Source organism: Alligator sinensis, unplaced genomic scaffold (genome assembly GCF_000455745.1).
Source record: "Alligator sinensis unplaced genomic scaffold, ASM45574v1 scaffold1298_1, whole genome shotgun sequence".
NCBI classification, from domain to species: domain Eukaryota; kingdom Metazoa; phylum Chordata; order Crocodylia; family Alligatoridae; genus Alligator; species Alligator sinensis.
Genome location: NW_005842192.1, coordinates 80,711 through 93,575, shown reverse-complemented (window position 1 = coordinate 93,575; position 12,865 = coordinate 80,711). Strand labels below are relative to the sequence as shown.

The 12,865-nt window shown below is 56.5% G+C and overlaps 1 protein-coding gene across 1 annotated transcript; it reads left to right on the top strand.

The window, feature by feature from the left end:
• Positions 1-401: 401 nt before the first annotated feature.
• Positions 402-6,586, top strand: LOC102374571 (cathelicidin-related peptide lutzicidin-like). Its single transcript, XM_006026413.3, has 4 exons — positions 402-753; positions 1,800-1,910; positions 4,533-4,619; positions 5,130-6,586. The coding sequence occupies exons 1-4, from the start codon at positions 583-585 to the stop codon at positions 5,226-5,228; spliced, it is 468 nt and encodes a 155-aa protein (XP_006026475.1). The 5' UTR covers positions 402-582; the 3' UTR covers positions 5,229-6,586.
• The last annotated feature ends 6,279 nt before the right edge of the window (positions 6,587-12,865 follow it).

Genomic DNA, 12,865 nt, shown 5'->3' with positions numbered 1-12,865 from the left:
TGGTTAAGCGTTAGCCTGGTTTTAAGCCTTGGGGACAGCTGGACAGTGGGTCGAGCTGGCTGGGGCACCCTAGCGGGCTGGTCTCAGCAGGAGGATGCCTTACGTCTGCCCCACCACCCCCAAACTCCCTGCAAAGCCCCCCTCCCTCATTGCACCACAAGCCTGGCCCCGGAGCAAGGGCACAACGCCTCCGGCTGCTAACGATTTCAGCAGAAAGCCGGACTTTCTGGCATCTTGGCTTGTTTGGATCCGCTGGGAACCTCCTCTGGAAACAAGGGGGGGCGATGACCCTTTGCACGTCCAGGCTTTCGCTGCAGGCTTCCCTCGGCCAAGGCCGAATGATTTCCAACTGCATAAATACTCCCTTTTAGCAAACCCTGGGCTCAGAGCAGGAGATAAGACGCCCATTGCACCAGCCCGCAGCTTGGCCCCGATAAGCCCTGCCAAAAACCCCCCATCCAGCCTCATTTATTTTCCCTGCTCTTTTTTTTCTTTGCCTCGCTGATAAAGCCGCCCAGCCTGGTTCCCGTGGGAGGACCGTCGGGGACCTGGCCGCGCGTGCAGCTGCGGAGAGGGGCAGCGATGGTGCTCTTCGTGGCGGCGGTGTTGGCGTGCCTGGGGGCGTGCATCGCAGCCGTGCCCGCCTCGCCAGCCCCCCAAGACGTGGCTCGCTCTGCCGTGGAGGTGTATAACCAGGAGGCGGGAACACGCGCCGTGTTCAGGCTACTCAAGCTCAAAAACGTCCACAAAACGGTAGGAGACGGTCAACGCTCCTCCGCAGCTGTGGGGCAGCCCTAGGGGCAATGGCTGCCCGGGGGGCACAGAGGCCAGGGTGGGTTTATGGGGAGCAGAGGGGCAGTAGGAAAGCAATGCATCCTCCTGGCCAAGCTCTGAGCAAGCCCCCAGGGGAGATGCACTGAGGTTGACCTGGTCTGGGGCCAGGACACGAGCCCTGGGGAAACCCAAAGGAGCATCTCCAGGGGTTTGCACGGATCTAGCTGCCGAGGGCTCGATGGCCGAGATATCACCCCAAACTCTTCCCCTGCCCTGTTGCAGTGCAGAGGATCAGGGAGCCATGGAGAGCGGCGGAGGGGGGTCCGCTTTGGAGAGCCGCAAGGCCGCGGCGCTTGGCTGGGCTCCAGATCAAACACGCGGTGTTTATAGAGGAGGGGTGGTGGCGGGGTCTATTTACCAGCCCAGCAGCTCCAGGACCTGTGCAAAGGGTGCTGTGGCGTGGGCCTGAGCGGGCCAAGCCGGGCCCCGGTGCATGTCGTAACATCACCAGGATGCTCGGGGGAGGCGGTGGCATCGGCGCCGTGATGCGGATACCAGAGCTCTGCCGCTGAACGTGCCTCGCCAGGGGCAGGGGATGTGGGCGCGCTCTTCCAGCTGGGACCGCGCGCTCTTCCACCCCTCGTTTGACAAATGCATGAAGCCGAGCAGCTTGGCTTGTGTTCCTGGATGAGTGAGCAGAGCTGGGGCTGCCCCTGCTTTAGCAAGTGGATGGTGCCGTCGTGATGGGCACAAGCGGAGGTCCCAAAAACTGGCTGGCTTCTGGCATGCATTTACTCCTGTCTCTGCCATGACCTCAGAGGTGTGGGAAGGCAGGGACAGCACTACCGTGCAGGTCCCTACACTACTCTCCCCATGCCGGGGCAGGGATGCCTTTGCCTGCCAGCCAGCTGCAAGCAAGTGAAGGGAGGATGCAGGCGTGGGTAGCTCGCTCGCTCTCAGCTTGCTTTCCTCAGAAAGGTGCCGCTTGCTCGCCGGAGGCTGAGCCCCTTGTCTTTGCACCGTAGAAATTTGAATGGGGCATGCACTTCAGCATCAACTTCACCATCAAGGAGACAACCTGCCGGAAGAGCATGGCCAGCTACCGCATCGAGGACTGCCGATACTGGCCCAGCGGGGTAAGTGTACACGTGGCAATGAGTTCTGCAGGCTGATGCATGGAAAAGCTTTTCCCTTCATCCGATGCCCCCCTGGCTTGGGAGTCTGTGGTGGGGAGGACAAAGGCTGCATCCAGCGTGCTTCGAGCCACGTTTTGCATTGCTTTACCCTCCTACGAGTCTGGGGGCTCTCGCACGGCTGGTCTAGACCCACCGCGGGGAGGCGGGGGAGGAATCGGTGCTTTGCTTGGCCACGGCTCCCGGCAGACAGACCCAGCTTCCTATAGCTTGAGTCGCACTGATCTTTGCACCTGTCCCCTCTCTGCAGCGTACCCCGAAGTCACAACACAAAGCCATAAGGCCACGATGGTCCCACGGGGCTGGCACTGTTGGTGTTCCCACTGCACCGTGGGCTGGGTGGTTTTCCATTCACCCTAAGGATCGATTAAGTGTGAAACCGCACCAGCCCTGAAACCTGCCCCGAACCTGCCCCACTGAGAGATTCCCCTTCCAAGACTTGCTCGCCTAGCTGTTATCTTACTAAATGCAAGTAAGGAAGGGCTGATTGTAGTTACTGATGGGGTGCTGCCAAGATCAGGGCACCCAGGAAGATCGCCCCTGAAGAAGTGGAGCTGGACTGTTCCCAGCAATGCCAGCTGACAGGACAAGGAGCAATGGGCTCAAACTGCAGCAAGGCAAGTTGAGGCTGGATATTAGGAAAAACTTTCTCATAAGAAGGGTAGTAAAACACTAGAACAGGCTACCCAGAGAGGTGGTGCAGTCCCCATCCTTGGAGGTTTTGAAGACAAATCCCTGTCTGGGATGATGCAGTTGGGGCTGGTCCTGCTTGGAGCAGGGGTCGGACTAGATGTGACCCCCTGAGCTCCCTTCAACCCTCGTTGTCTATGACCTGTGTCCAGTTTTGGGCACCGCGCTTCAAGAGAGATGCCAACAAATTGGAAGGGGTCCCGCAACGAGCAATAAAAATGATTCGAGCTCTGGGGAACGTGGCTTGCGAGGGAAGGGTAGAAGAAGTGGGATTTCCCAGTCTGGAGAAGAGAAGACGGAGGCAGGGATTTGATAACAGCCTTCAACTACAGCGAGGATTTTCATAACCAGGAGGGCGACCAGCTGTTCTCTGGCTCCAGAGGGGGCAGGACAAGAAGTCCCGGGCTGAAAATGCCACCAGGGAGGTTTAGGTTGAGTTTTTGGACGCAGCTTTCTAGCAACTGTGACTTGCCTATGGTTATCCAGCAAGTCAGTGGCAGTGCCCAGCCCTCCTGCATCCCAGCCCAGCGCCCATAGTAGCAGCTGCCGGGTTGATGGAGAACAGGCCAGCCGGCACCACTGGTCGCCCCATTTGCTCCCCATCAGGGATGTTTTATTTGCTTACAGCATGGTAGGAAAGTCAGGCCTTTGTGTGAGCAGCGTATGCTGATCGGTGTCCCGATGAGGCCTGTCGCTGCCAAGACTTCGTGCTTCAAGACACCCGCTCCCTCTCGAGCAGGCCGACGCCGGTCGCTCTCGTTGAGTAACAAGGAGCTCCCGCAGGTTGACGTCCCCGGAGATGATTGGACCCAGCGAGCTGAGTGCTAGTGAAATTAGTAGGAGAGAGGTTTAAAACTAACAACAGAGATTAGGGTTTTTTATGCAGCGCGTCGTTAACTCGTGGAACTCGTTGCCACAGGATGGGGGCGAGGCAGAGAGCGCAGCCAGGTTCAGCACGGGACTGGATCAGTTCATGGAGGCACGATGTAGTCGTGGCTGTTGAACGGAGGAGATGGAGAGGTTTCCTCTGCCATCTCTCAGCCAATAAGGGTGGATCCGGGGAGGGTATCGAGTAGGGGATAGGTGACCCTAGAGGTACCTGGTGCAATGGCCTCCTCCAAAAGGTGCCGGCGGTGGCACGGCTCTTTCAACAGAGAGAGGCGCGACTTTCGTTAGCCGATGGACGCGCAGGGCGATTCGTGTCTAGAGAAGCCCGGGGCTGCGTAGCACATGGTTGAACCGTTAACTAGTTAAGTTGAATTTTGCGGGGGTAGCACTGCATGAGTTAAAGGCGAGGCTGGCGGCGTGTCTAATTTCGCTGTAATCCTTGGGTTCAATCATAAACCCGCGTCTCTCAGATGTCGTGAGCCGGGCGAGCCTGGAGTCACGCTGGAGGCCGGGCAGGTGTTCGGAGGCACGTGGTGAAGCGGGCTGTAGCCTACCAAAGTCAATAATTGGAGGCCAAACATTTGGCAGGTGTGCCACGACGTCGCCCCATGCCCTCCCCAAATGCCACTCCAATCCCTTTCCCTTACCTGATCTGCTGCTCATTTTCTGCACCCTGCCCACGCTGCTGCTCTGCTGTCTGCTCCCTGCCCTGTCTGCTCCTGCATCTGCCGCACGCCACCCCGGTGTAAGAGGTGCCACCTCGCCCTGCTTTCTGCCTTTGTCTCTCGCTGTGTCTCTGCATAGCTGTAGACGCAGCGGGACCCGGCGCTCGGATGCAGCCTCAAGCACAGCTTCAATCCATTTGCTTTAAAACTAAGCATTCATTTCCCCGGAGTGCTGATATCCCTGGAGGGTTGGTTGGAGATCCTTCCCCAACGCTTGGCCATTGAAAGGCCCTTACCCGTGTCCTTCCCCTCCTTTCCCCAGCAAGTCAGACAGTGCTCGGCCCAGGTCTCTGTTCTGGACTTCGTGCAAGAGGCCCCTTTGACGTCCGTGACTTGCGTCCCGCAGCAGGTCAGTCGCTGAGCCCAGGCGGGGGCTTTGGCGGGGGCTACGCAGCTGCCCCTGTGGGGAGCAGGCTGGTCCTGGCCACGATGCTCAGGCAGGTCTCGGGGTATCAGAGACGTGTCCTTGTATTGTGGTCGCAGCTGCTGCGTGGACACGAGCCCCCAGCTCCTGCAACATCCATGGGCTTTCCCATCCGTCCCCCCCGCCCCGCTCCCTCCAGCCTTGTCTCCTGGCTTTTCCTTGCTGGAGAGGGTGGGATCAGGGCTGGGCTGGGCTGAGCGAGCTTGTCTGGCTCGCGGCAGGGGGGTGCAACTATCTCCGAGATGATCGGGGTGCTGCAATCCAGAGCGTATTCAGGAAGGAGCCTGCAAGGAGGGTAGCTCCCCTGGGGGGGCCCTTTGCTGTTGGCTCATGCCAGGGGGGGCAGTAGCGGTATGGCCTGGGTGAGCATGGAAGAGAAGCCGGACTTTGCTGGGTTGAGGGATGTATTTATGTTTCTGAACATTTCCCTTGCAGCGAGCAAACAAGCCCAAGCCCCAGGCACCCCGTGAGGTGACCGTACGCCTCCCGGGCTCCCTGTCCCTCGCTGCCCAGGTGGTACCAGAGCAGGACTGATGCGCCCGAGCCCCAAGAGCCTGCCCTACACCAGACACCTTCGCAGAGGCTGCCTTGGCGCTTGTCCGGACGGGTGGCCACATCACATGGGAGCTTCTCATTGCCGCTGGCTGGACTCGCTTCTGGCTTTCGCTTTGCTTTGGGCAGCAGGGAGCAGCTGCTCACCCCCTCACACCACCCTCGCGCCCCTTCCCACGTGGGACAGCTGCCGCGGCTCACGGCCGGTGCTCAGCGGTGGTTGACCCGCAATGCCACCCATCCCCTGCCCTGAGACTGGTCCCATCTCAGGCACCTGCTTTGCTTGAGGTCGAAGCCAAGTTTTCCCCTTGCAGCTGGCGATCCCAGCCTCTTCAGGATGATGGGCCTGCCCCAGGGATCCTAATTGCTCACCTCTGATGGGAATCATGGCCTGAGTTGAGTGTAATAAAAACCAGCATGGATGGGAAGAGAGAGACCCTCCTTTGAGGCCCCCAATAGAGATTGCCCCTGCTCCCACCTCCTACTGCCTTGTTGCAAGTCGCGGGGGAATTGGTGCTTTTCCTCCGGCCCCAGCACCTGGAGTCATGTGATGGCGGAAGAAAGACGAGCCTCCCTTGGAAACTGCGCACCACAACGAGTGTCCAGCCCCGAGGGAGACAGAGGACAGCTTGACACAGTGAATCCCACCCTAACCCTAACCCATGCCCTCACAAGCCCCCTGGGCATCTCCTTATGCCCAGGTGGGCTTCACCCCCTGCACTGAGCAGCTGGGCAGCCGGACGCCTGCGGGACCAGCACCCACTCCCGGGCCAGTTTAGATCGACTCAAGTTGCACTTGAGTTGCAGCAAAGGAAGTTGAGGTTGGATATTAGGAAGAGGGTGGTGAAGCACCGCAACAGGTCGCCCAGAGAGCTGGTGGGGTCTCCATCCTTGGAGGTGTTTAAGGCTGGGATTGACAAAGCCTTGGCTGGATGATGTAGCTGGGGCTGGTCCTGCTTGGGACTAGATGTGACCGCCTGAGACACTGATCCCTCCACCTTGACTATCGCAGGGGTTGCTCACTACTGATTCATGGGCTGCAGGGAGGCTGGGGCTGGGATACAAAGCCAGTTTGATGAGAAGGGATCCTGCAGAGTCCTGGGTGCGAATTCCCCCAGATTTACCACGTTGCTCCCCCCTGCTTCTGTACAGCTCTTGTGTAAAACCCTGCATTTCGATCAGCGCCAGGAGAGGGAATGCGCTCTGTATTGTCCCGTTCGTTCCTCCATAACGGGCAGTCAGTCCTTCGACTTGTGCACATTTAAGCCCACTTCTGTCTTGCCTGGCTCAGTGCGTACACGCCGCAAGCTTCGCACGAATAAAGACGTTCAGTACTTCTTACGCGACATCAATTCCTCTGCTGCTCCGTGCGCCCGCACGCCGGGGCCTGCCATCTCTCCAGCTGGTCCCACACCGATGGGCTGTGTCCGTGTCTGGGTTAGGGCCTGAGTTGCTCCCCATGGATGGTCGTGTCCCCTTATTCTGGCTGGCAGGTCTGTGCCGTTGCTGATAAATGGGATGGGACCTTTTTTTGTTCTCAGCTGGGTGGGTCTTCTCTCTCTCCCCACCCAGCCCTCGGGGGTCCTGGAGGTGTCCTGGGAGATGGTTAGGGTATTTTTTCACCAGTGTGCACCAATCTCTCACCCCCCTGTTGCCTCCCAGCAGCAAGGAGAAGAGACCCCTGCACTGCGGCTGGCTCTGGGGTCTTCCATCTGCTGCGTGTTTGGAGCTGATGGGCCAGGGAGAGTCCCCGTCTGGCTCCCCGAGTGGGCGAGCGTCCGGGGATCCCTGTGGGATGCTCGGTGTCCTTTCCACCTCAGTGCCAGCAGTTCACTGTGGACACGTGGCTCATTTGCAGGCCTCTGAGTGAAGCCATCTCTCCAGGAGGGGCACACAAGCCTTATATAATGGCTTATAAAACCTTATCATGCTCAGTGGTCCCAGTTCTTCTTGCCTCCAGTGAGCTGGGAAAATGCCCCTGTAGCTCATCACAGATGCACCTGTTTTCCCTCCTATAGGCAGCTGAGGCCCGGAGCTGCAAAGTGACATGCCCAAGGTCACATGGGAAGTTTGTGGCAGAGGCAGGAGCCGAACCCCGGTCCCCACGGCCCTGTCCAGTGCTTTGTCCACACCGTGATATTGCTTCTCCTCCTTGCCCTCAACAAGCCCAGCTGGCGAGGCCCTCGGCGCCCTTGCAATGCCATCTGTGGTGTGAGTGTGCAGGGGGTGGTGCTGCTTGCTTATCTGGGCAGTGAGCAAATAGGCGTGAGCCTGGGCTGAGAAACCCCTCTGAGCATGGGGGCACATGGAGTCTGGTCTGAATCCCGGGGGGTTCACACCCCAGCTCTCCGACACTTTTGGGAACTCAGTGAAAAAGAGGAATGCACCCGAGGATACCCAGAGCTGCTCCTCATCCCCCTCACCCTTATAGATACATAGATGCTAGGGTCGGAAGGGACCTCAATAGATCATCGAGTCCAACCCCCTGCACAGGCAGGAAAGAGGGCTGGGTCTAGATGACCCCAGCTAGATGCATATCCAACCTCCTCTTGAAGACCCCCAGGGTAGGGGAGAGCCCCACCTCCCTTGGGAGCCCGTTCCAGACCTTGGCCACGCGAACTGTGAAGAAGTTCTTCCTGATGTCCAGTCTAAATCTGCTCTCTGCTAGCTTGTGGCCATTATTTCTTGTAACCCCCGGGGGCGCCTTGGTGAATAAAGACTCACCAATTCCCTTCTGTGCCCCCTTGATGAACTCATAGGCAGCCACAAGGTCGCCTCTCAACCTTCTCTTGCGGAGGCTGAAGAGGTCCAGGCGCCCCAGTCTCTCCTCGTAGGGCTTGGCCTGCAGGCCCTTAACCATACGAGTGGCCCTTCTCTGGACCCTCTCCAGGTTATCCACATCCCTCTTGAAGTGCGGCGCCCAAAAGTGCACGCAGTACTCCAACTGCGGTCTGACCAGCGCCCGATAGAGGGGAACTATCACCTCCTTGAACAAACCTTGTGAGCAGGTACTTGGATGTGGGGTGCTGGCTGCAGTGGGGTTTTTCTAAGGTTGTTCAAACCACTCGGATCTGGCCCCAAGCCCAGTCCTGGAAGGGCTCGGGTGCAGGTGAGGCAATCCTCTCCAGTCCCTACACTGTGGTTTTACCCCCGGATACCTTGCTTCATAGGGGTGATCTCAGTTTTGGAGGCTCTGCAGCAATGCCCAGGTGCTGCTTTGTTCAGGGGCTTCAGTCTCCTGTTGACCCCAGCTTTCCCCGTGCTGCACCCCGTCTGCACAGGACACGAGTCTCTTCAAGCCAGCAGCACAGCGGGGCTGGTTGTGTGCAGATGCCCCAAGCCTTGTGCCTCTCCTGCCACGGCTTTTTAAAGCACAAAGTATAGCAGCATCCTAGCTGATGCCTAGCCAGACCCAGAGGTCTGAGCTACGGGCCTGTCCCCTGGCGGAAAGGGCAAAGGATTGAGCCAGGAAACAGCAGGCAGATTATACTGAGATGCCTGAGGCCTGGGATCAAGGGAGTCACTGATGCATCATATGGGATAAAGGCAAAGAAAACATCAGGGATGATGATGAAGAGATTTGTGAACAAAACAGAAAGTATCACGATGCCCCTTTAGAAACCCCTGTTGTGTCCACATTTTCAAAGCTGTGCCCAGTTCTGGTTCCCACACCACAAAAATGATAGAGAGGAACCAGTGCTGGGAAGCAGGACCACGGGCCTGGATAATCACGTGACATAATGACATTAATGACGAATCTACTATACTCTAAAAGTCATTCACTACAGAGCCAGCATTTTGCCTTCAGTGGAAATAAGTGTCGCGGTGTAGCACAGTTAGTAGACTAAAGAGACAAAGCCAACATGCCCACGACACAATGCCAACGTGCCCGCATGCTTGTGTATATTAGTTACAGATTATGGTGCGTAGACTTTACATCAGGAAGGCAAATGCACATGACTATTACATTTTAAAAAGCCACCGGACTACTGTATAAATAGGATTCAACATTTATTTTATTCAGTACCCTATCATTTATCTCCCAAGTGACTCTCAACAGTCTCCTGGAGATTTATATCTAAATCTTGGAGACTCCAGGGCAATCCTGGGGGGTTGGCAAACGTGAATCCAGCCCAGCCTCTGAGGAGCGAATGATGGCAGGACCTGGATGGGGCAGGAGGGGACTCCAAGAACACCAGGAAAACTTTTAAAACATCAGGAAAACCCACTTGTGCAAACAGTAACACCATTGAAAAGCAAGAAAGGGCAAATTTCGTGACGTGTACAAGGGCCCCGAGGCTTGTGTTACTCTTGTCACAATAAGCAGAGTTGGTTTAATTTGTTGCCTCCAAAAGGATGGAGACGAACCAGGGAAGATCCAGAGAAGGGCAAGAAGGATGATGGAGGGGCTTCCTGAGGCCAGGCTCGTTCAGTATAGAAAAGAGATGCTAGAGCGGGGGCATGAGAAGGGGTTACAAAATACTAAATGGCGAAGAGAAAGTTGCTAGGGGTTTATTACGGACTGTCTCGACAATTCAAGCATGAGGGGTCACCACATGAAGCTAGCAGGCAGTATGTTTAAAATGAACGCAAGGCAGTTCTTTATCACCCGGTGTGTCATTAAAGGGTGGGACTCGTTGCCACCAGACACGGGGGCAGCTGTGAGTTCAGCCAGATGCAAACAGGGATTGGACACGTTCCTGGAGGAAAGGGGCATCAGGAGCTATGGAGCACGGGAGCAAGGGGCATGGCCTCCAAATCAGAGCTTCCCAGACCTTAAGTGCTGGAGGCTGCAAGTGAGAGAGGAACAGGGGGAGAAAACCCCCGGTCAGACCCCGTTCACTCTGCTGGCCAGCCTCCACGCTCTGCCAGGGAGCTGGGCAAGACGGACCTAGGGTCTGCCCCAGCCCACGGTAGTGCTGATGCTCCTATGAGGAACCTCTGATGCCAGCGTCCAGCTGGAGGGGAAACCAGGGAGCCGCTCTGCGCCAAGGGATGGAGGCGGCAGAAGCCAGCAGCTGAATGCCTTGTCCTTCATTTAGTGACTGGCCGGTTGCTGAACAGGGCAGCAAACCACCCAGGTGCCGCTGTCTTCCTGCTGCCACCAAGACCTGAGGCAGCAGCAACGCCGCCCCAGAAGCATGAACACCAGGAAAGAAACCAAGATCTCAATCCGGGGCCAGGAAACTCTTTGCAAAGAATATGAAGAAACCCTGGAAACTATTAAAAAGGAACCAACGTCTGCAACTCTCAGGCCACGTCTGGACCCTCCTGGAGAACTGGTCCAGGCCGTGGGACGTGCCGATTATCTCGAGCAAAGTTTTGCAAGAGTGTTTGAATGGATTGAGCAACTGCAGAGTGCCCGGCCTGGCGCTGGGGTTTTGAATAGGGGTGATTTGTCTCTGGGAGAGGTCGGCTGGATGGCGTCCCAGCCCCCTGGTGCAACAGGGGTGGGGCAACAACCTTATTGCTTCCAGCAGTAAGGGAAGGAATCACAGAGGCGTTTCCTATTTTGCAATGGGAGGACACTTCAGAGAACGGGAAATGAGAGCAAACCTTACCGATTTAATCTGTGCTCCGGGGAGAACGGTCCTGGTAACGCTTTCACCAGAGGTCGGGGAGAAGGGCCACGAGTCGAGCAAAGTGGGACTGAGTTACAAACTGGCCGCACACACGCGTGCATTTGGGGAACTACACAGCTCCCTCATTAAAGATCCCACGAGGTGTGCATTGTATCCAGACCCCTTCCAGGGAGGGTTTCATTTAATGCTACGCTGTACTATGGGCATCTGTCAGGCAGAAGAAATAACAGCAAAACCATTTGAAGGAGCTGATGAACCAGGGCAAACAAATGCATGTCCTGGTGTGCAAGCTGGGGTCTGGGACTGCAACATCCAAGGGCCCGTAAAGCCGGTGAGCAAGGGGAATGGAACAAACCCGGGCCAGAGGCAATCCAGGGTGGTTTTAAGGGCAAAGTCCTTTCACCAGAAAGTACAATTTGGGGGGGGAAAACCTTGAGGCTACACCAATTTTAACCCTTCAAGCAACAGATGAGCAGACACATGATACGTCGCTAGGGGTGTGGCAGAAATGCCCCCGTCGGTGCCCCTCTCCAGAGATCTGTCTCTGCCAGCCTGAGAGGCTGCTGTTGAATCCCTCAGGGCGGGGATCTCCCACCTTGTCTGCCTGACAAAAGCCTGGCGCCTGGGAGGCGATGCTCTGGTCACCTGGGCGGGGGGGAAAGGCCCGGCCCTGCGCGCGGGCCCAGGTAGCCAGGGATGCTTGGCAGATTGGTCGGCTTGTGGCCAGTATTGGCAGCTTCGATTGGACCGGCTGCTGAGGTCAGGGAGGGGATAAAAAGGCCTGGGCCAGGAAGAAGGGCAGCCATTAGCCATGCGGTCATCCAGGTGAATCTGAAACTGGGAGATTTTTTCTGGAGTCAAAACAACTCTTCTTTTGCAAAGAACGTAGAACAAGCACAGCAGGCAGAATGGTTTAACACACTGGATTCTTATTTGAAATCTCGGGGTTTATCTTCTGAATCACAGAATCACAGACAATGAAGGTTGAAGGGAGCTCAGGAGGTCACATCTAGTCCAACCCCCTGCTCCAAGCAGGACCAGCCCCAACTACATCATCCCAGCCAGGGCTTTGTCTACCTGGGTCTTAAACACCTCCAAGGATGGAGAGTCCACCACCTCCCTGGGTAACTTCCAGTGTTTCACCACCCTCTCGTGAGACAGTTCTTCCTAATCTCCAACCTCAACTTCTCTGTCTGCAGCTTGACCCCATTGCTCCTTGTTCTGTCATCTGCCCCCTCTGAGGACAGTCCAGCTCCATCCTCTGTGCAACCCCCTGCAGGGAGGTGAAGCTGCTATTCAACCCCCCTCGGTCTTCTCTAATCCAGACTAAATACGCCCAGTTCCCTACTAAATAAGCCTGAGAGATAGAGTTAAAAAAGAGTCCCATCATGTTGGACAGGTGCATGTCGTAGGCAAAGGGCAAGGACCTGTGGGTGAGTCCGACTATTATAAATGTAGACAAATGAGGGTGAGGTGAAATAAGATCACAGCTGGATCCACGGGATCTGAATGAAGCTGTAAAAGGGAATATGTCCAGCTGCCCTGCCTACAGGAGAAGAAATCACTGGTGATTGCAGCAGCGGCTCCAGGTTCCCGAGCTCCCTGCAGGTACCGGGCTGACATCTGAAGGCCAGGGAGCTGTTGAATGTTACGCAGACAATACACGGATCTGGAGAGGTCCCAGACGAGACCAGCCCTGGGGTTTTAGGCAGGGCTTATGAAAGGGCTCTACACCTGCAAAACCCCGTAAAACCTGAAACCTCAGGCGTTGTTGAATGAACAGATACAACCGCAGCAAGCTTCAGAGCCCGGGTGCTGGAAAGGTGACTCACCTGGGCAAATCTGGTTCATGCATGTCAAAAATCATCCCTCGGGGGTAATTACAACACCTGCTGGGAAAACCTCTGCAGTTTGCCCGGAGGCTATAAAAACCTAAGCAGAGCCGGGCTGAGTCAGACCAGTGATCCATCTAGCTTGCTATCCTTCCCCGACAGCGGCAGAAGTGGATGGTGGAGGGGGGAAGCAATTTCCTACAAA